The sequence below is a fragment of the Harpia harpyja genome, chromosome 12, assembly GCF_026419915.1.
Source record: "Harpia harpyja isolate bHarHar1 chromosome 12, bHarHar1 primary haplotype, whole genome shotgun sequence".
Classification (NCBI taxonomy): Eukaryota; Metazoa; Chordata; class Aves; order Accipitriformes; family Accipitridae; genus Harpia; species Harpia harpyja.
Window position 1 is genome coordinate 38,724,366 of NC_068951.1, and position 21,596 is coordinate 38,745,961.

Here is a 21,596-nt window from a genome sequence, read left to right on the forward strand (position 1 = left end):
GACACCGGTGGGGTCGGCGGGTGGGTCGTGCTCGCTGCCGCCTGGCCAGCCCACCCAGAAGCTTCTGCAGCCCAAGGTGGGCGAAGGGTGGCCTGGGTGGGGGTAAGGGGAGTCAGAAGGAGGCGCTGCACATTCGGGTGGCCTTCGGTGCCTCTGCCAGCCCACGCCCGCGGGCAAGGCCAGCCTCGCGTGGCTCGGCGGGGCGAGGCCAGCCCGCCGAGGCCGGCCACGGCCCCCTTCCCCTCGGGGACCCCCGCCAGCCGTGCCGACCGCAGGCCGCTCGCCGGCCGACGCTTTCCCCAGGGGCGGCGGCCGCTGCGAAGCGTCCCCCGGGCGAGAGGCGCGGCGAGCTCCGCCGAGCGGCCTCCCGGGCGGGCCGGGCGGGGCGGCGCTGCGCGGGCGGGGAGGCGAGGCGCGCGTAAGGCCGCCGCCAGCCGGGGCCGGCACCCAGCCGGCGGACGGAAACGCCGGGACTTCCTCCGGGGAGGGGGGGAGGCCGGCCCTCGGGGCGGTGCGCTCCCCGCGGGCGAGCCGCGGGGAGGCGGCCCCGCGCACCCCGGGGCGGGTGGCGGCGATGCGGGCCGCCTGGGTGCTGCTGGCGGCGTTGGCAGCCCTGTCCGCCTACTACGTGTACCTGCCGCTGCCCGGCACCGTGTCGGACCCCTGGAAGCTGATGCTGCTGGATGCCACCTTCAGGGCAGTGCAGCAGACGGTAAGGCGGCGCCCCGGCGTTACGCTGCCGGTGCCGGTCCCGGCTCTGGAGAGGCGAACAGAGCGCCCCGGCCCGGTCCCTGGGGCCCGAGGGGGACCCGGGCCATGCGGAGAGCCGAGCCGCAGGGCAGCTTTTTGTAGTTAGAGCCGGGGTGGGGGAGTCGCCAGCATCGCCGATATCCGCAGCGGGTTAGAGCCGGGGCCCGTCTCCGCTGTAGCGGCTCCGTTACCGCATCCGGGAGGGGAAGATGGAATTGGGTTGGGGTGTAATGCTCTGCCCGCCGAGGTGAACGCGGCAGGCAGCTCCGGGCTGGGTCGCCCCGGGCTGCTCGTGGTTTCGTCCCGATCAGTAAATCAGGCGTGCGCGGTGTAGTAAAGCTGGCATCCAGTCTCGTCTTCTGGGTTTCACGGCGCGGATCTTGCAGGATGTGGTTTAGTCTGGTTTCCAACTTGCAGGCTTTTGGTGGGGAAAAAAACAGAAGAAAAGAACTCATTCCGATACATTAAGTATGTCTTAGGGAAGGAAGACGTAGGGAAGCACTTTCAAATACTAAACTGCCTTGATTCGGAGTTGTATTACTAAACAAAACTCTCTGAATGCTTGATTTTCTCACCAGACACACGTGACAGTTATGTCACTTCATGATGTCTCCCTCGTTTTCTGCCAGTGCTTATGCTGACATGAAACAGATCGAAGACCACAAACTTTCTGGTAATGGCTTTAGGTGTGAACTTTATCTTCTTCTGGGATGATCTGATCTTTTACATGGACTGATCAGTCATGGTCAGGCCTGATGTAAGGTACTATTTATGTGCAAGTTCATTGGTTTGGGGGTTTTTTGTTGCTTTTTTTTTTTTTTAATTTCCTAGCAGCATTTCAGTTTGGTTGGTTCTGAAATATACATAAACTTGTGAGTGGATGAGAGCATCAGCATATTCAAAAAGGGATTAAATGAATTAATGGACAGAGGGCCCGTAAATGGATACCAAGAGGACTAGATGGGAATGTACCTTCTACGTTCCTAATACAATAATTGCAGACGCTGGGAAGCATGAGGAAAGTGGACCACACAGTGTCCAGACTTGTGTATTCTGCCTGAATAGCTTCTCTGGCTGCCACTGTTGGAGATGGAGTCTGAGAGTAGATAGACCACTCATCTGAGCCACTGGGGCATCCTCTCATGGTCCAAACGTATTGCTGAATCAAAGTGCATCTCTAGGATGAAAGGATAAAACCTGTTGGCTGGTACAGGATAAAACCTGCTTGCTTGCATACCCTCCCATATGTCTGCTATGAAAATTACACAGACGGGGCCTACAATAGCTTCATTCTTCAGTAAAATCTGTGGCTTGATGTTCACTTGCTCCATGTTGTTAACTCAAGTAACTGAACAGCAAGCGCTCAGCTTGACCAAATTCATTGGTAAGTACGGACAGAAGGGCCATGATGCCCCCAAAGCGTGCTGCCTGCAAAACACATCATAACAGTTCAGCCAGGAACGCGTGAATCAAGGCCATAACCTCTAGCTGAAGGAGACCTATCTTTAGAAAATCATATGACTGTGGCTATATATATGTATATTGCTATTGGCTTACGTACAAGTTCATTTTGTTTATGTGGTATGTTGGGCACAGTCAGATGAATTCTGGTGCCTCTAGCTTGGAGGCTGAAGGATATCTCTTTTGGGGTATTCTAGAGGTCATAATCCCAAGAGGAGTTGGCAGGACAGAGCCTGCCTCGGTAGCAGCTGGAGTAAACTGGCAGGCAGGGCTGAGATGCCCACATCTGTCCCCGGTCTCTGGGGTGGGGAAGTCTCTGTTGGGGAGAAGGGGTAATTTCTTAGTTGTTTACATCTCTGGCCTTAGAAATACAAACATCTATAGTGAGAAAAATGACTAAACAAGTAACAGTTCCTGTAATGTAGCTTACAAACCAAAGGAAGGAACAAGCGAGTCTTACACAGAAGCATAAAAGAAGTGAGGCATCAGAGGTGCCCTGCATCACACAACAGGTAAGCCTTGGGACATTTGGCATTCGTTTCCAGAGAGAAAGAGAAAGGTGCTTTCCAAGTGTTCAGAAGTCTTTCCAACACTGAGAGACAGCACAATGTCAGGAATAAATGACTGTCATTAAGAAGGACCTGTGTGAACTGAAGCTAGGATTGTAAAAGTTAAGCTTGAGTATTTACTTTGTTAGACAGCTTTTGTGTGTGTATATAAAATAAAAGTGTATGTCCTTTTGTACAGCTCAGCTTCCCCTTTCTTCCTCTACCGGCTATTGCAAGACAAAATAGTTGTAACATTTCTCTAAGTGTGACCATTGAACTTTCACCCACTTCTGAATGTATTTTCAGCTTGCTATTTATTACTTTGCTTTGTAGTTTTGACAGCAGACAGAAGTACACTTCTGATTTTAAAATCACCAAAATATACTGCAATCCTTTTTCGAAGAGCATGAAACAAACTTCATGTGCTTCAAGTACAATTGATTGGCTTTTGCTTGTTTTGAAATAGATTTGAGAAGACTGACAATTAAGCATGACAATTTCTTGTTAGGGATAATGTGTTTGTTTTCTCAGTGCATTAATAATCACTACCAATAAAACATAATAAGGCTGTCACTGGCTTTCAGTGTACAAATGATAAGGTTTTGCATTTCCATGTGGAGTATTGTCCCAGTCAGCTACAATTTTTTTTTTTTTTTTTCACATGCTTGGGACTGACTCAGTGTCCTGGCTTAGCTTGAGAAACTTCAACAAACATTCAAGTATAATCATGTGGTTAAAAAAATGCCTAATGCTCATAGGACAGTTTCTGTAAGTAGGTTTCAAAACATACTACAGAATGGGACCGATAATGTTACCCTAGTCTTAATTTGGGGAGAACAGAGATAGGAAGAGATGGAGTACCTTATCTGAGGTCACAAAAATTCCAGTAGCAGAGCTGGAAATTGCACTGGGTTTGCAGAGCCTTGTTCCTGCGCCCCCTTTAATGACCTGTGCTGCCGCAGAATGAAAACAGAGAAACTTAGACTTTAATGATATTAATGAATTGATGTAAAAGTGCTTAACTGACAATGAGAGTAATTTGCCCCTCTCAAAATGACCTGTCTCAAAATGGGACATGGTAACATTTTTACAGATAACCATGATGTAACAAAAGTTTAGATCAGAATTGAAAAACTGTGTACGTAACTATGTATATGGTACATTAGAACTCTGCTTCACTGAAGTTTCGACAACCACATAAAAGTAATTATGGAACTGAGCCATAGATCAAACCATAAGTATTATTTACTTGGTGTCTGTCAGGAAGTGTCTAAAGCAACATTTAATAATTCTGCTGTTTTGATTGCAGGATTGATACAGTTGTTTTTCACTTCTTCCCCTATTCACTCTCCCTTATGGACTAAAGAGAGCAGCATATGTTTAGTTAATAAGCCCTTTGAAATAAGTTATTTCTGAACACCACTCTCAAGATACTTGCTATTCTGGTGCATGGCGAGGAAGAAAGGATTTTTTGGAATGGGGACAGCTGTTAGCAGAGGTTCGGAAGGACAAATGGGTTGGCATAGAGGCCATCAGATCGATGTATATGGAAGAAGGTAGGCAGCTGTACAGGGGAGAAAACTATCCCCATAGTTGTCCTCATCAGCCAAGCAATTGCATCATGCTTCTCTGCCACTTACTTGCTTTTGGAATAAAATCTAGGGCATGGGACATCAACATTCAGGATTAGAGAAAACAGTAATTAGTTCTTTCTAACACTTTAATATCTATCTACCCATTTATTTCAGAATATGTAACTTCTGGACAGTTGTAAATCATACCTGTAGCCAGCCAAGTAAGTTGTTGATGTTTTTGCATGCAAGAACGCAGTCTTGGAATTGGTTTACAGTAAACCAAGTTCTTAGTTGTGGCAGGTAGGTCTCACAGCAGTGGCACCTGAGCAGAAACCGAACCACACTGGCAGTCCTAGTTGCAGTAACAGATAACTTTTCTCTCTATCTAGTATAAAAGCAGAGCGTCATGGGTGAATAGGTATGTGCACAAAACCTTACATTAAAATGTAATCTAGTTTCTGCTTCTAATTAATAAACTGTAAAACAGTCATCTTGGTTTCTTTTCAGTTCTAAAGGAAATTCATAGAACTGAGAGCACTTGTCTTTGAAGACTGTCTTTCTGTAACAGCATTAAAAATACGTATTCTTTACTGGGCAATAATGCACCTGCATTAAGAAATGGTTCTGTAAAATAAAAGAAAATAGACATTCACCTTTAAACAGGATAAACTGCCTGAAATACACACAAAACAGTATGTTCTGCACACAGCTAAATGGGGAAATGATCCTGTTTATTTTCTACTAATCTCTATTATTGACTACGGACATTGTAGTTGGCATTTTGGACTCTAATGTCATAGAAATGTGTTTTGCAAAGTGATGCCAGAATGGAGGATAGTATCTGCGTCTTTCGAGGTAGGAAGTTTAGTCTTAGACAGTTCAGTTGCCTGGTTCCAGCATCATTACTCATTTGAGTCATGAGTGAGATTTGGCTCAGTCCCGAGTAGTGTTGTATGAAAAAAGAGCCTTAGCTGTTTGCTTAATTCCTGATCCTGCTGAGGCCTGAAAGGTCACGGCAGGACCTTGGGTCTGACCAGCTGCGAAGGCAGTAGAGGAAGCAGCTGATGGATTCGGCTTGGCTTCAGAGGCACGCTGCCTTTGTGCGCTCTCTGAATGCGACCTGTTGCAATAATTTCATGGCTAAAGGTCAGAGACGCGAAGCCGGACAGTGTCAGCTATGGAAGTCATATGAGGACAAAGAATCCCAATGTGCTGGGTACTGTTAGAGGTTAATAGATATTAGCAACAGAATAATTTGGGGGGGATTTTTTTTTTTTTTTGTAATACAGAACACATGACTAATATGGAGTACAGGTCCATGAGAGAGGTAAGCATAACAGCAGGGAGCATTTGGGATTCTTCATGAAACCACCAGCTGAGGAGCAAACAGAAGAATCCTAATAGTTTAGGGACAGGTAACAGTGATTAAAGGTGAAGTAATGGTGCCTCTCTAGAGCAGTACCTTGTTCATTCTGTCTGCCTTTTACCACAACCCTGACTCCTTTTTTCATTTATTGAGAACTTTTTCCTACATCAATTAAATCTTTCAAGATCTGGTACCCCTCACCAAAGAATTTACCAGAAGGAAAGTGGCAGTCTTGAACAGTTGAGTCTCTAGGGGGTCCCTGGGTTGTCCCTACCTGAAAACCCCTGTTATGGGGGTGTCCTGGTAAAAGAGAAGGAGATTGTGGCTATAGCGGTTGCTTTGCCTGACTTGGAGAGCTGGGGAGCGTTACGGTGCGAGTGTAAATCACAGCGCTGCCAAGGCAGCCATGGGTCACGGGGAGCCAACGGCCCCGAAATGAAAAGCTGCAATCAGAAATGAGCAATGGGTTGTCAGTAGGGCTCTGTAAGGTGTCCACAGTGGTTACTTGCTGAATTGGCTCAACCGCCAGCAAAATACTCACGTTTGCCTCGCTAGCCTGTCTAACCCTCCTCTCCTGGGCTCCTCCTGCTCATCCAGCTCTGCCTCGCGTCCCAGCAGCTGAGCTCTCTCGGTGTGTGTCAGCCCATTACTCGGTCCAGCCCATAGTGCCATGAAGTTCACCAGCCACGTTTCCCCAGAGTTACCTGTTCAGAAAATAAAAGTGTGTGTTCAGACGGATGCATAAAGCCAGTCATTGCATGGGAAAACTTGGAGCTGTGACCCAGACTGAGTGATGTGCCGTGCCTGTGGCTGGCACTGCAGTTCTGGGCTAATTGCCCACAGGGCTTTCATCTTTATACTAGCTTTTCTTTCTGTGAGCTTGTCTTTACTTTTTTTCTGTAGTCTCTTAATTTCCCCCTTGTCCTTTTGCTTTCCCTTCCTTTTCACTAGGTTTTATTATTACAGCACTGTCTTGTCTCCCTTTTCACCAGAGAACATCGCTGTTTCTCTCTTCCCCATGCATATACACACACACAGGTGTAGTTCCCAAATATATTTAAGTGCTATGTTTGATAGCCTGCAACAGTCTTGCATGTTGTCACAGGAAGGGTGGTAATTTAAATCACACATACCAGCAAAGATCAAACCAATTATTGCTCACATAACATGACCGGATACAGTTTTATAATGGATTTAAGGCAATCCAACTGTGGACTTCTGCCAAAAGGGCTGGTCCCATCCTTTTCCCCACTCCCTCTTTCCTCCCTTGGGTTATCGGTAAGATGGTGACCTGGCTGAAGTTTAGTGCTGTTTCGCTGTTTTTGCTGGGTTCATGTTGAGCTGGCGCAGCGAGGTCGTGCTCTGAGGCTTCGCGTTTGTCAGTGCCAACACAAAGGTGCCAGGGAAGCACAGCCAAAAGGATGGGCAGGTCTGCCCTTTGCGTGGCAACATAGTCCTAGAAGACAGTTAGCCAACCATTAAACCCATCATCTTCTTCCAGTAGTTCTATTACAGAGTGATAAGATATATCTATTTTAAATACTTATTTATATATAGGAATTTTATTTGTAAGAACTTTGGACAAGACTAGCTCTTCGCCAGCAAATAGTGCAATCCTGATGCCTTATGAATGACAACCAAATAGGCTGATTAGATAGATACACTTAGAAAGAATCTGTCTGATAAGTGCTTGGCAAAAAAACTGCCTATGCCTAACAAAAAAAAAAAAAGTGGACTGTTGCTTTTGTGCCCTGATGTACAAAGCCTCTCTTCCAGGTTTTTGGATTCTTGGAAAGAGTGGTCTATTATAGGGGAAAAAAAAAGGCATGGAAGTGTGTAATTGAACCGCAGAGCACTGTGGCCACCTGCAGGTTAAGAACAGGGCAAAACACTTCTCAGTAAACAACACTAACTAACCTTGAAAATGAAACATTTCTGATTCCAGGGAACACGTGGTAATCTCGCCTACAAAGAATGTGAACTAAAGTGGGAGAAAAATAAAACGGGATGTGTACTGCAGCACAGTCAGGTCAGGCTAAAAAAAAACCCCCCAAAAAATCTACAGAAACGTTGTTATCCCTGGCAGTATTTCTAAAATTGCTTCCCAGTGGTTACCTTCCCTGGGAACCTCCATGGGGCACCGGGAGGATCAGATCTTTAGCTGGTTACATCAATGGCAGCCCAACAAATTGTATGCCAAGTTATTAACAGATGTATTGCTCTTCTGATTTCAAACTCAAACTGGGTTTTCCTATGGGAATTTTTAAGTAACGGTGGGGAAAAAGCATGATCTGAAATTCAGAGATACAAACAGCCATGTGAATTCAGCATTTCTTCCCACTGGGCGGATACTTTGTGTTTCTTCTCCCAGAGAAAAGCCTTGCAGTATAAAGAAATTATATTCCATCCAAAAAGCAGCAAACGTTTTAAAATTTGGATTCCCACCAGACTATCTCACCAGGGTGACATTACCACAAGCTAAAGCAAGAAAAGAAAGTAATTTTTGTAAATTCTTGTTTTGGAAGTGGATTCTTCTCCCCGCTCGCATAGCAGCCCATTGTATTTGGCATAGATCTGGGGGGGGGAAATATCAAAGCTTGTCTCTTTTCTACAGCAACCTGCAGTGGAAGTGAGGCTATGCAGGGTCCTTTCTATACAGCACCTGACTGAAAGCCAGTATTTCTTTTTTTTTTTTTTTTTTTTCATTCAAACTAACGGTGACAGATTAAGAAGTTACATGGAAGGAGCTGGGGCTGTAGACCTCTCAGGAGACAGATCTTCTTTGGCATGGATGCTGCTGAATGCTTCAAAATTTGCTTTTCCTCTGGAGGTGTGTGTTTGCTTCCGTTAGCCCTTCCTTTGCCATGAGCAGGCACTCCTGGCAGAGAAGCTGAAACCTGGCGCTAAGTGGCTGTGAAAACGGTACTGCAGAAGTACCATTAAGAAACCCAAGTCAAGAAAATGAAATAGGTGTCCTTGTGAACAGATAATAGAAACCAGAAAGACATTCTGAAACTCTTATTTGCAAAATCATGTCTGTCACGAGGAACCGGACTTGGCTTCCACTTAGTTTTTGTACAGGTTAAACTATGGCAACTATCCGTTCTTCACAACATGAATGCAGTTAGACCGGTACGTGGGTGACCCCTCTCGCTCTCAGGTGTCAGCATGTTTAATTTGTACTAGCAGGTTTGCACTGCAGTAGTGGCACTAGCAGAATTAAAGCAGTTGTGTGTAGACAAGCCCCATGGCACCTAACAGTACACCTTTTATTCCAAGTATTTGGTACCTGTAGGAAAAATAACAGGTCACAGATGACAGTTTTCCTTATGGTAGTGGTCCTACAGGTGTACATTAGGTATATGTATTAATTTTACCTCCCAACTCCATTGCCTTGACTGAGAAAGTTTTACAAAAGGCTTAGCTGATTATCCAATTTCTAGCCTTCATCACTAGGATAGAGATAACCTTTGCAATAGGGGAAGACCCCCCACTACTTTTTCTTTTTAATGGCCAGTCTGGACATCGTAGTCCCTGCGGTCCTTTGGCTCACCCTTTGCCATCCCTTCTGCACCATCTAGGGAATGGGAACAAGTACGCACTACAAATAGTGTGCAGGTCATATATGGGGAGCAGGTCGTGGCCATTTAGGCTGGATGAGTGCCTTGGATCCCAGCACTGTCTGCTGAGAGAAACAGGTTTTTAATCTATTCAGGGCAAAGTTTAAAAAACATGAAAATAAAAATCCTGGATAGCCAAAGGGGATAAAATCTCTCCTTCTACCAATAAAGGCACAGAAAGCTCAGATCATTCTTCATTTTCATAGTGTTTTACCCCCACAAAAAAAGTAACACGCTTTAGTCTGTGGGGTTGGGGAAAAAAAAATCACTGACCTGGCATGGTTCTTGGATAGTGTTTCAGATCCCTCCCAATTCAGCAGGTAGATACAGGACAAGCCAATAAACAACCATTATGTTCCTTTAAGACCATTCCTGTTTTCAAATTTCTTTGCAATCCTTGAGAACTTTCTCAGTTTTGAAGTGGAAAGACTTATGCTTTGGGGTGGAACAAGAGAAAGACTTTGCATTTTTGATACCTTACCACCACAGACATTTTGCCTGTGTAGTATTGCCCTCTGCGGGCACAGGTCTGAGGAGCTTCCCAAGTCCCATAGTGGAGCGTGCTGGTGAGGTTCATCTCCTTTCGGAGGTGGCTTTCAAAGGGAAGGATCAGAGTGCTCATTCACGGTTGTCTTGATCCACATAGTGCTCGTGGTTTGATTTATTTTGACAACAAAGACTCTTTTATGGACAGGGTTTTGTTTCAATGCAGCTTTAAAAGCATTAGAGGTCTTTGATAATCATTCATTTTCGGGTGAATATTCTAAGAATCTGTATTTGTTTTCATACAGGACCTGCCTTTGAAGACAGTTGCATTAAACATCAATGCAGTATTGTATGATGCGCTCTGAAGTAACAGGAATAATCTTTTTTCTTCTTTTTTTTTTTTTTTCTCCTAGTGTCACCTGATTCACTATCTAAGACTCAGCCATCACTTGACAGTTCTGAATTATTTGATATGTACCTTTGACAAGCTGAAGTCTGTCTCCTCCGAAGACATTAACATCACAGATGCTGTTTTTGACGGTGTGGAAGTCAGAGTGTTTGAACCTCCTGCAAAGCGAGATGAAAGGCTCAAGCGCAGCGTTGTTTACATCCACGGAGGGGGCTGGGCCTTGGCAAGTGCAAGTATGTGTCTGCCGGTAATTAAATAGGATTCTGGTCTGGTTTTCTCCTAGCAGGAGAAGCCAAAAGCCGTTTTGCCTGCCAGGGATGACAATCCTGCTAAGACGTACCTGAATTCAGTAGAAACTGTCTCCGCTCTGGTAGATCGGCTCTAAGGAGGGAGGGGGAAAAATACTGTGAACGCACAGCAAAACCGCATATGTTATCTGCACATGAGCTGTAAAAGGACCAAAAGGCTAACTTTGTTACATCCTGAGAGGACAAAACAGCTTACTGTTTAAATTCCTGGGATGCCTGGACGGGCTTTTTGGGCCAGCCCCTGTTTTCTATGGTCATGTGCAAGTCGGTCCTTGGTGATGGGGACCCAGTGACTAGGTGTAAGGGGTTTGCCCCATTTTCACACAGTAATTAGCAGAAGAGTGAGCTGAACAACACTGCATGTAACAGCATTGCTAGTGTTTGGCTCTTAATTAACACATACTTGGGAATACATGCTGCTGATTGCAGACAACAGGTGGTGTGATGAAGGAAATGGGTAGAGGCGAGTTACCTTCCCGTGGTCTGGTCCCCTCCCTTGGGGGACCACTGCCACCACTAGCAGAAATTACCTTGAAAATTAATGCTATTTACTCCAATTAACTTGGAAGCCACAAACAGGATCAGAGAAAGTAAGGTGTAGCTATAGACAACGATAAGCTAACCACTGATCTTTCCATGTCATACAGGAGGAGGGAAGCCTTGGGAGAAGAAAGGGCGTGCAGTTCTCATGGCTGCTCCGAGATCCAGACCCGATAGCAGTTTTCCCCCTTTTCCTTCCCCATTGCTCCTGTGACATCATGAAGTCCATACAGCCCTGATGCATTCTGTGGCTTCATCTATAGAAAAAGAACATTAATGGGGTTTTCCGAAATGTTCCAAAACAAAGACTATATTGATTGCATTTGGACTATGCATGTATAAGTCACTTAGACCATGATTTAAGTGAGATTTAGGTTCCTAAATAGCTTTAAAATCTGTCCTTCACATGACTTTGGAAATCCCAGTCTCTTTGTCCTGCAATCCTTACAGCAGTTGAAAATTTTGCTCCTTTTTCTACAGAGGAATTGTGCTTTGAGCTGGGTTTTCTTAGGCCTGCCTAAGGGATGTTTGTTAGCGTCCTGCCCACGTCATTTGTTCTGTAACAGTTTGCATATGACTCTTGTTGTGCAAAAAGTTTATACTAAATTACTGCATTTTGTCTGGATGACTGTAATTCAGCTATGTCAGATGCTATCCTCGAGTCCAAGATGCAGAAGTTAATGGCACAAATGTTACAGCTAAATATTAAATTCTAAAACTAGATACTTTAGAAAACGCTTGGAGTCTTAGTATATTTTATAGTACCGGAAACCAACAATTAAGTAACTGGAAGGGAATAAAATTAAAGAAAATCAGTCCATTGATAAACAGGATAGCTGTGATTAATCCTCCCTTAAATGAGTAGTTCAGTTGACATTAATAGGGCAACTCATTCGAATCTGAGCAATACAGGCTATAACAAAATGGACAACAAGCAGTGACTCATACAGTGATAACTGTCTCTGGATGCTAATCTCCTCAAGCCACTGGGTACCTTAAATTTTGCCCAACTGAGAGAATTGTGATAGGTGGATGAAATGACATGCCCCAAGTCACCAAGAAACAGATGAGAAAGAAAGCATTAGACTGCAGGACTTGTCAAGGCGTGAATTTTGTTCCTTCTGCTACAATATGTATTTGGCACTTTATCTATTGCAAGCAGATCTCATTTACTTTGCTTATATTTGCATCATGTGTTTGTATTTTCTAAGAAGGTTTACGTACGCCTTTGCGAATATTGAACATAAGTGGATTCTTACGTCCCTAACACCATGTCCTTTCGTTCCAGGAACAAGCCTTTATAACAATCTCTGCAGAATCATGGCTGAATCTCTCAATGCTGTAGTTGTCTCAGTTGAGTGAGTAATCTAAAACTGATAGAGTAATTTTAAGGTATTAGAAATACCTAACAGAGTTCTTCTAGCTGTTCCCTTGTTACTGGCTTGTGTATAAGGCTTTAACTTGGACAATAACTCCCTTTACTGGTCTGATATTTTTACCCTTTTAAAATTACAATAAATTGGAATGGTATCAAAATTTCATTTGGGTTTCTAATTATTTTAGAGGTCATTTTAGAAGGCAGAAATGTGGGAAAAGAGAGTAGCACTTAATTCAGTTGGACGAATACTAAAATGCAAATTTTAGTGCATCTTGCAATTGTATCCACATGTAAGGAGTGCAGCTAAAACCTGAGATTAGTCAAGGGCCAAGTTATGATTCAGTAAATACTTGTGAACTTTAAAAACAGTCAAACAAAAAACCCAAACGCATTTGGACATGATATATACCTGAAGGAAGGCTGAACCACATCACTATGCCTCCTCACGTAGTAAGAGGGACTTTCTCATCCTCAGTGGCCACTCCCACTGCTGCAAGGTATATTTTTATATCTATCTATATATTTTGAAAAATTATATATGTAATATTAAAATACATATATTAACCCCCCCAAAGTCTGTCTGTAAACCACAGCTCCTAAGTTATATTGAGCAAGGGTCAAATTATCAAATCGTTTTATCCCTGCTCATTAAGCAGAATACACTGTGGACTCTGGCAGTTTCCTGCTGCTCTCTCAATCTCCCACTGTTCCAGTCATCTCATTTAAGCCCTGTACTCCACTAGAGCAGAGGACTGCCAGGGTGCCAGACAACAGAGGAGCAGGGCTGCTTTTTTAACCCGCTGAACAATTCAAGGTAAACAAACCTCTCAACTAGCTAACTGCATTACCTAGATGACTCCAACTTGATTGGTACTTTTCTCATCCTTATTGTCAATATTTTCTTTTGCAAACCCAATTACTTGATGCAAGTACTCAAGTTTCCCACCTGCAGTTGATTACATACCAAGCTCTGTGATCTAATTGCAACTTAATTATATGGAGTTGATGTTACTTATTCAATCCTCAAAGTGTACTTTAAAGGGTAGCTTTTTTTTTTTTTCACTACCTTGTTGTTTATTAGCAGAAACAATGAAAAGTAAAAGGGCAGCTGTTGGTTATTCTAGGCGAGCAGCTATCATAGGATTGAAAAGTTCCTTATTATTCCTTTTCTGATTTATGGTGGTATAATTCTGCCTGTTTCTCTGAGTTATTGTTACCTCTTCTCCTTAGCCATTATATCTTTCAGTCAAGGTGTTTGTACTCAACTAGTGAAGACTGATTAGATTTCTCATTGGTTTAATTGCACGTCTCGCTTTCATGATATATGCACAGTCTGTTGTCCAGTTTTGCAAGGAGTTCCCAAAGGACTCTTTCATATTCCTTTGCAGTTGATGCAATATATAGAGTGCTTTCTGAAAGTAGGTCAAAGGTGGATTTTGAAACACTTTTTGTGTAAACCTAAGTTTAAAATTTATTCTGCATATGAAACTTTTTTTTAGCTTAGATTGTGAAGAAAATGTTTTGAATCGGAAAACTGGATTTTGTTTTGCTCATTTCACTTGGCTCTACTGAGAAAATGTAAAATCTGTTGATTGAAAAGCTACAAACAGAAGACATGCTTTGTACCATAAGGCCTAGTAACAACTCTTAGATTACGAATTATTCAGTAAATACGAACAGACTTCTCCTGCACTGTTATTTAGAAACTGAGAAAATCTCATGGATGGGACTCAGCTGCTGACTGTTTCTGGGCAGATCGTTTGCTCTCTGTGCCTCAGTTTCTCCACCTGTGCAATGGGTATATTCCTGCTCTGCTCTTTGATGAAGGAGAGGATTTACTGAATCTGTTGCATTGGAGCAAATTGGTATTCACTTCTTGGCTATTGTTCATTTCATGGCACGGAGGTATAGCAAGGTTCATTCTCTCCTGAGCATAGGTAAAAATTTGGGAAACAGAACTGCTTAGGTGTTTGGCTCGGTGGAATCTGTTGGGCGTATATGACTTACTGTCCCTCATACTAGTTAAGGTGGGGATTTGGGTCAACACCAGCCTGATTGTCATGACTCTCTTGCCAAGGGTGTTTTAAATATTCATTCATTTTTATAATGTATGATTAAATCCTCTGTTGGGAAATCCTAGGAAAGTGCTGCACAATTTTATACTATCTTGGTATTATTCATATCTAGTAGGCTCGTATTAATCTTTCAAAATTAGAGCATTAATTATAAGATTAAGTCTTACATAAGTATTACACACCTCCTATTTTTCCCATAATATTTATCCTAATGAAATAGTTATTTGCCATTAAGGAAATACCTGATATCACCTATTAATCCTGAAAGAGAGGTGCATTGACGGTAATAATTGTCTCTCATCTCTTTTCTTCGTAGATACAGGCTGGTACCAGAGGTGTGCTTCCCTGAGCAATTCCATGATGCTCTCCGTGCTACTAAGCATTTTTTGCAGCCTGATGTCTTAGCTGAGTATTCAGTTGACCCAAGTCGAATTGCAATTTCTGGCGATAGTGCAGGAGGAAATTTGGCAGCTGCTGTGTGTCAGCAGGTAACATCCAGCGTCTGTTATGTATTACGTTACGACAAACCCTAGTTCGGTGATGCATATAGGCTGACAGACTCTTTGTGCTTCATCATCACAAGGTGATGTGCCAACCCTAAGGACAGAATGGTGGGAAGCCAGCATCTAGTCACTTTACAGAAGAAAAATGAGTCAATCGGAGTATGAATCACATAGCTTGCAATGTCTTACTACAGTTACGAGTTCTTATGGGCCAGATTTTAAGAGCAAGTAGCTAAATGACTTTTTTTACCCCTTTTGTTGGTGAATTCTTTATTTTTCTAAGTAGGTAACTAGCTACATGCGTAATTTATCAATTTAGCTCCCTGGTTTTAGATGCTTGTCTCTGAAAATATGTTTTTATTTCTTTCAGATACAAATGAAGGACAAAAAAAATACAATAAAGGAAGCTTAATTCTTCTGTTAAATTGTATTCCTGTAGCATTTCGCATTTTTAAGGAAATTTCTTTTTTGTATCTGCAGTTTAAATGTAATCTGAATTTAATCTAGCAAAGATTTTAAAGGCAGCCTGGGGCAAGTAATAATATTTTTCATGGTTGAGTGAAATATTATTATTAGCTTTTTCGTACTGCCATAACCATTGGTGATAAGAAAGCAGATACCGTGTCCAGACAACTAATTATCGTGACAACCTTGCAATATTGAATTAGGGTGACAAAATTAATAAGAAACAATTACACGAAAAGTTTCAATATTGAGGACTGATAAACATGATAGCACCATGTTTTGGAAAAAGCATTCCTAATTTGTTTTCCTGATGCATAATTCTTTTTAAACAAGATGAGATATGATAAAGAACCGTGTATCTTGTGTAGAAGATGAAGCAAAACAAGTGTTTGCTGATTCTTCCAGGAAAAGGATTAGGGGGCACCAAATGTATAATTGGTAGGCTCAAATCAAATGCAGATGGCAGTGTCAAGTCAAACACAGAGAGGTGCTTCTGCACATGGTCAGCCTTTGCTAGAGAAAACTGTGGATGCCAACAATTTGTATACGCTAAAAAACCAATCATCGGATAAATTCATGGAAGAAAAATCCGTGAAAAGCTGTTAAAAGCAAGAATAGCTCCTTCGATTCAGGAAGTCCTTCAGTTGCCAATTCTTAAACTGGGCACTGTGTTACAGAAGTGCCACTTTACACTTTTTTTTTCTTCTTGCACCCTTCAATAAACTTCTGCCACTGCTTTCTGTTGGAGACAGGATACTGGGTCTGCCTGAATGGCCATCCTTACAAGAGAAGAAAAAGATTAGGTTGCTAATATTTCAGACAAAAGAGCAACATTATCTGCATAAGAGCAGAATTCATCCTAAAAATTGTCAAATGAATGGTTGCTTGTATGAAGTTCTAGGTTGATATTGTAATGTTTATTTTCTTTATAATCCCAATTCTGTCTTGTATTTTTCCCACAGCTTAGCAAAGATGAGCATTTGACCATCAGACCGAAACTACAGGCCTTAATTTATCCAGTCCTCCAGGCATTTGACTTCAATACACCTTCTTATCAGCAGAACATGAATATGCCCGTTCTGCCTCGTTATGTCATGATCAACTATTGGATAGATTATTTCAATGGTAATTATGACTTTGCTCACTCACTACTGATTAACAACCACACTGCTCTTGACGTTGGCCAAGCTCTCTCTTTCAGAGGACGTCTGAACTGGACATCTCTACTGCCTTCATCGTTCAAAAAGAACTACAAGCCTGTAATACAAACCACAGGCAAGGCTGAAATCATCCAGGAGATACCAGCGCTGCTTGACGTACGAGCAGTCCCCCTCCTTGCAGAAAATGAAACTCTGCAGCTGCAGCCAAAGACTTACATCCTGACCTGTGAGAATGACGTCCTGCGAGACGACGGGGTGATGTACGCCAAGCGCTTGGAGAACGCGGGCGTGGAAGTCACGCTTGATCACTTCGATGACTGCTTTCATGGCTGTATGATATTCACCATTTGGCCTACTGATTTCTCTGCAGGCATTCAGACCAGAAACAGCTATATAAAATGGCTGGATGAAAACCTCTGAAGGGAGAGTCTCTCTAGAAGACACAAGGTCCTCAGCTCTGGTGTCTGTTCTTGCTACAAAGCCAACAATGAAAAAGTGCACTTTTCCAAATTCTGACTTTATGTGTTCCGCTGCAGCTGCTGGGGGTTACAGACCACTAACTACAGCATTCACTAGCTCGATTGGCCTTGCCCAGCAAAGTATTTTGAGAAATACTTTTTCAAACTTTGATTTGTTTTCCCCTTCTTTCAGCTGACAATTGCCAAACATAAACAAATGTTGAGCAGGGAGATCAGCATTCCTGTAGCATTCTTAACTGCCTGCAACTTTCCAAGCTTTGACTCTTGATTAGGTACAAAGGCCACAATTTTCAAATGGTGTGAAATAAAGGCAAACACCTACATCTATGTCTGAAATGTAAAAATGGGAGCTAGTTTTCAACAGTGGTGAGCACTTCATGTCAAAGAAAGTGTGAACACTCTCTTCTTCGACAGCAGAGCCCTGCATTTGAATGTCAAGCATGGATTTAGGTGTTGGCTTTTAGGCATATAGACAAATAGCTTGTTTGAATTTTAAAAAAAAAAAAAAAAAGCTCTTCTAGGCAGTTAAGATGATGCTAGACAATTCTCTTAGCCAAACGTGTAATTCAGCTTTGGAATTTGGTCTTTGTTGCCTTTTAGTTATTTATATTTTATAACAGCACAGGACTAATATATTTTCAATAAAAAGTATTACAGCATCCATACAAATATCTAGGATAAAATATTATGTGTAGCAGCAGAATCCAGGTTGCTTATGTGAGTGAACTTCAAAGCTGACTACTTATTTGGCTAAAGAATGTGACTTCATTTGTGTTTAAAGCCTCAGTTTTATGACCTCCTTACAGAAAATACTGAGCTTACTAAAAATAATCTGCTGTATGGTTTGCACTAATGTTTGTAATTAATAGTAGAAGTTTTTGTTCATTGACTTTTCTTTTGTGCTTGTAGTGTTGATTATATTTCATGCTTCCTGGAAGGAGTGAAGCAAGCAAACAGAAGTGGGCTCTAATCTATATGGAAGATTTAAATCTGAGCTTTGCAGCTAAACTTTGTCTTGTAGACTGACCCAAAACACTAGGTAAGATGATCTTGCTATTGTGCAACAAATCTCTACAGTTTGAGCCAGTCTGTAAAATTTGGACAAGCAGAGTGGGGAATGAAACCACTTGGGACAGTGTATATTGTCCAGGATGCTTACAGCTTGCAGAAATGAAGGTTGTGTCAAAAGCCCGGTGTTTCTAGGCAAAGAGGAGAGAGTGGCTGACCCGTGACTAAACTAGTGGATTAAATTCATCCTCAGCTTTACCACAGACTTCCTGTGGGACCCCAGGAGAACAACTTAATCTCCTGATGCCTCACTTTCTTTTTCTGCAAGAGAGGGAGTAGTAATTTCCTACCTCACAAAGGAGCTGTGAAGCTGAATTGGCAGGTGTGGGTGAAGCACACAGATGTGACGGTGACTGGCAGGCACAGAACAGATCCCGTACCTTTTGACTTTCCATCCTTCTCTAATAGCTGGCTCTGAGCAGCCTGCCCCGTGACGAGTGGTGCGGCTAGGCTGCGGGTCCTCCTGGGCAGTTCGCTCATCTCTGTCCTGGCTCCTGTGAAAATACCGTAAGGTGAGGCTTCCTGGCTGCTGGGAGATAATGACAAAGGCAATTTCATTAGAATGTTTCTTATGGCAGGATTCTGAAAAGTTCTTAAAAAAAAAAAAAAAAAAAAAAAAAAAGGTACTGGTAGATCAAACTGCCTTATGTTATTTAAAATATATACAGACCAGTCTACTTTCACTGGTATTTAAATTAAATAAGAGAATGGCTTTACTGAAACGTTGCTTCCTAGAAACATCAGGTAGTTAATGTGGTTGTATGTATTAAGAAAAGCTATTAATGAGAGAAGGCCTCGATGTAGGCTCAGTCATGCAGGCTGAAACTCATTTCGGGGCATAGGTTCACACGGAGGTCACAAGGCAAAGCTTTTTCAACAGTGGCTCAGATTCTTTTTCCATTTAGATTGTTAAAAAGACTTGGTGGAGTTAGAGCAGCCAAGTGACAATCTGAATCAGAATAAAATTTGGCCAAGATATCCAATTAACACTGCAGAAGAATTCAAACTTTTTTCTAGATTTAAACCCTCTTTTCTCCTTTCCCCTATAAACACAACTTCAGTAGATATAATTTACACTTAACAGACAGCAACCAAAGTTATGTCCATTCGAAAGGCAGATTACTAATCTTGAAGAAGGGTCTGCTCCAGCATTCTTTCCACTGTATGGAGGCGGCTCCGTTTACTTGACTTTAGACCACGACTTAGAGCCTCAAAAAATATCGTTACACTGAGTTGTAACAACAGGCTTCTTCTGGCTTTCCCACTTAATGAGTAGACCCATGTCAGAAAAGATGTAATTTATATCCACCTGTTGTCATTAAAAGATAGTAGTAACTGTAGTACTGGAAAAAAAAGTGGTTAATATTCCTATAAATTCTGTAATTATTAAGTTTGCCTGAGAGCTGTCTGCAAAGCTTTAGATCAGCATTTGTTTATAGCTAAGTTATAAATATCTGCTGTGAAGCTATAATATAATTGCTGCTGGGTTTTTTAACTGAAATGAAATGGAGAGCTGGAATATATATATTCATGGAGTCGGTTGTAAATTTCCTTCATGCACTGAAGCACATTAAAGTCTTGGCACAAGAAATGGTAGTAAGTATATAACTGGACTGAATGTGTTTACTAAGTCATCACCGGTTTGATGCGACATCCAAGATCGCAGCACAACTTGGATGTGATGTTACAGTATTAACTAGTTCTGTCAGAATATCTTGACTACTTTTATCATGCAGCTATATGGTTTAAGTACGTGATAGCTGCAAAGATACGTGATGGATCCTATAACATATAAAAAGAGGTCTGAGCTCCAGCTATAAAAAGACCTTTTAGTATATAGCTACGCAAGACACCTGATTAAAATTCAGTGTAAACCTTGAAGTAAGTGTCAGTCTAAACTCAGCTTTCCTCCTACTTTGCTTTGTTCTCCTTGCCTGCAGTCTCTGTGCCCAAAGTTGAAAGTTGAGGGTTGTTGCCAGCTGAGCTGCTGCAAGCTCCCAGAAACTGAGCACTATCTCAGCTGAGAGCTCAACCGGGGCCGGCAGGCATGTTTACGGAAAGCTGATGCCTGCTAGCAAGAGATTAAGATTAATGCATGTTACAACACCTCGATTTGTTCATGTGTTTAGTCCTACGTCTCCTGAAGTGTTTCCTCAGGTGTACCTAGCACCCTCATTCGTTGGTTATTTCACAACGCAGTTTAGGGCACTGTACACGTTGTAGGATCTGAGCAAGTATTTGTAACAATATTTTACCTGTGCGTAGTAAAAGTCAGTCTTCTCAAAGAAGATAATAAGTTTGTCTACTTCTCTTTTCATGAAATCAATGAGTATGGCTAGCTACTTTTTGTAGATAGCTTTTTCCCCCCTCCTACAATTAGATTTCATCTATCCATTGCAAGAATATCTTGTTCCTGATGGCTGTCAAAGTATTCAGATGTAAGCTTTAAAAAAACCAACCAAACAAAAAAAACCAAACTCGCATAACAGCACCTATAGTCATTTGTATCCTACTTTCATAGACCTGTGAACTGTAATAGCAGGTCTCCAGTACTTTGGCCAATATTTACAGAAATAAATGGAGGTTTTGTCTCTCTAGCTTAGGACCTCTTAAAGGATGGGTGGTCAGCATTTCAAATAGCCCAAACCCATTTAAAGATGTTTCATGATGCGTAAAAATCACAAGTGAGTTGAATTTTCTAACCTTCATGTAAGTAATTCCAAAATCGCATCCCTAGCCAAAGCAGAAAGGCCATTGTGGGTTTCAAGCCCTACAAACTAAAAAGAAATGCTTTATCTTTAAAACATTCTTTTATAGTGTTTGGGCCTCTATATTTTTTTAATCTCTTACCAAACTTTATTAGAAACTTTTTCAAATAAAAATACTACAAGTAGATTAAGCTGTGTTAAACCTTTTAAGCTGCTATGATCTGCTATGATATGTAACAGTGATGATGTTAAAAAAAACAAAACCAGCTGGTTTAATGTTATCTTATTTATGATGTTCAAAACCCCGAAGTACAACATACTTGACGTGAATGCATTCAATATCTTATGCATGACCATTTTTTGCTTTTTTCCCAGTGCAGGGGAAAGATCTTGTAAGATCTGATTACCAAGTGTGATTGAGATGTGCTATCAAAATGAAGAACAAATAAATGAAGTGAAATATATCTGTGATTTTTTTTTTTTCCCCAGGACCACTGATTTTATTTTCTGATGTACAACGTTTCCAATTTGAGTTTTCACTTAGCAGAGGACAGTGAAATAAAATGGGAGACCTCAGCATTCCTGAAGAAATGCTGAACCAAAGCCAAAGTGGTTGTTTTCAGGGCAGGAAACCTTTCCTGTGTGTCTGTGGGCTGCGAGGGTGACCTCCTCTTACTTCATTTCTGCCAAATGATTAA

At 42.0% G+C, this 21,596-nt stretch overlaps 1 protein-coding gene across 1 annotated transcript; it reads left to right on the plus strand.

The window, feature by feature from the left end:
• Window positions 1–471: 471 nt before the first annotated feature.
• Window positions 472–21,369, plus strand: NCEH1 (neutral cholesterol ester hydrolase 1). Its single transcript, XM_052803549.1, has 5 exons — window positions 472–712; window positions 10,219–10,447; window positions 12,351–12,420; window positions 14,832–15,003; window positions 16,446–21,369. Exons 1-5 carry the CDS (start codon window positions 575–577, stop codon window positions 17,061–17,063), a joined length of 1,227 nt encoding a protein of 408 aa, XP_052659509.1. The 5' UTR covers window positions 472–574; the 3' UTR covers window positions 17,064–21,369.
• Window positions 21,370–21,596: the final 227 nt, after the last annotated feature.

Coding starts and splice junctions, on each gene's coding strand:
- NCEH1 (XM_052803549.1), top strand. CDS start 575: ATGCGGGCCGCCTGGGTGCTGCTGGCGGCGTTGGCAGCCCTGTCCGCC. Junction 10,448..12,350: donor CTGGGCCTTGGCAAGTGCAA/GTATGTGTCTGC, acceptor CTTTCGTTCCAG/GAACAAGCCTTTATAACAAT. Junction 15,004..16,445: donor CAGCTGCTGTGTGTCAGCAG/GTAACATCCAGC, acceptor TTTTTCCCACAG/CTTAGCAAAGATGAGCATTT.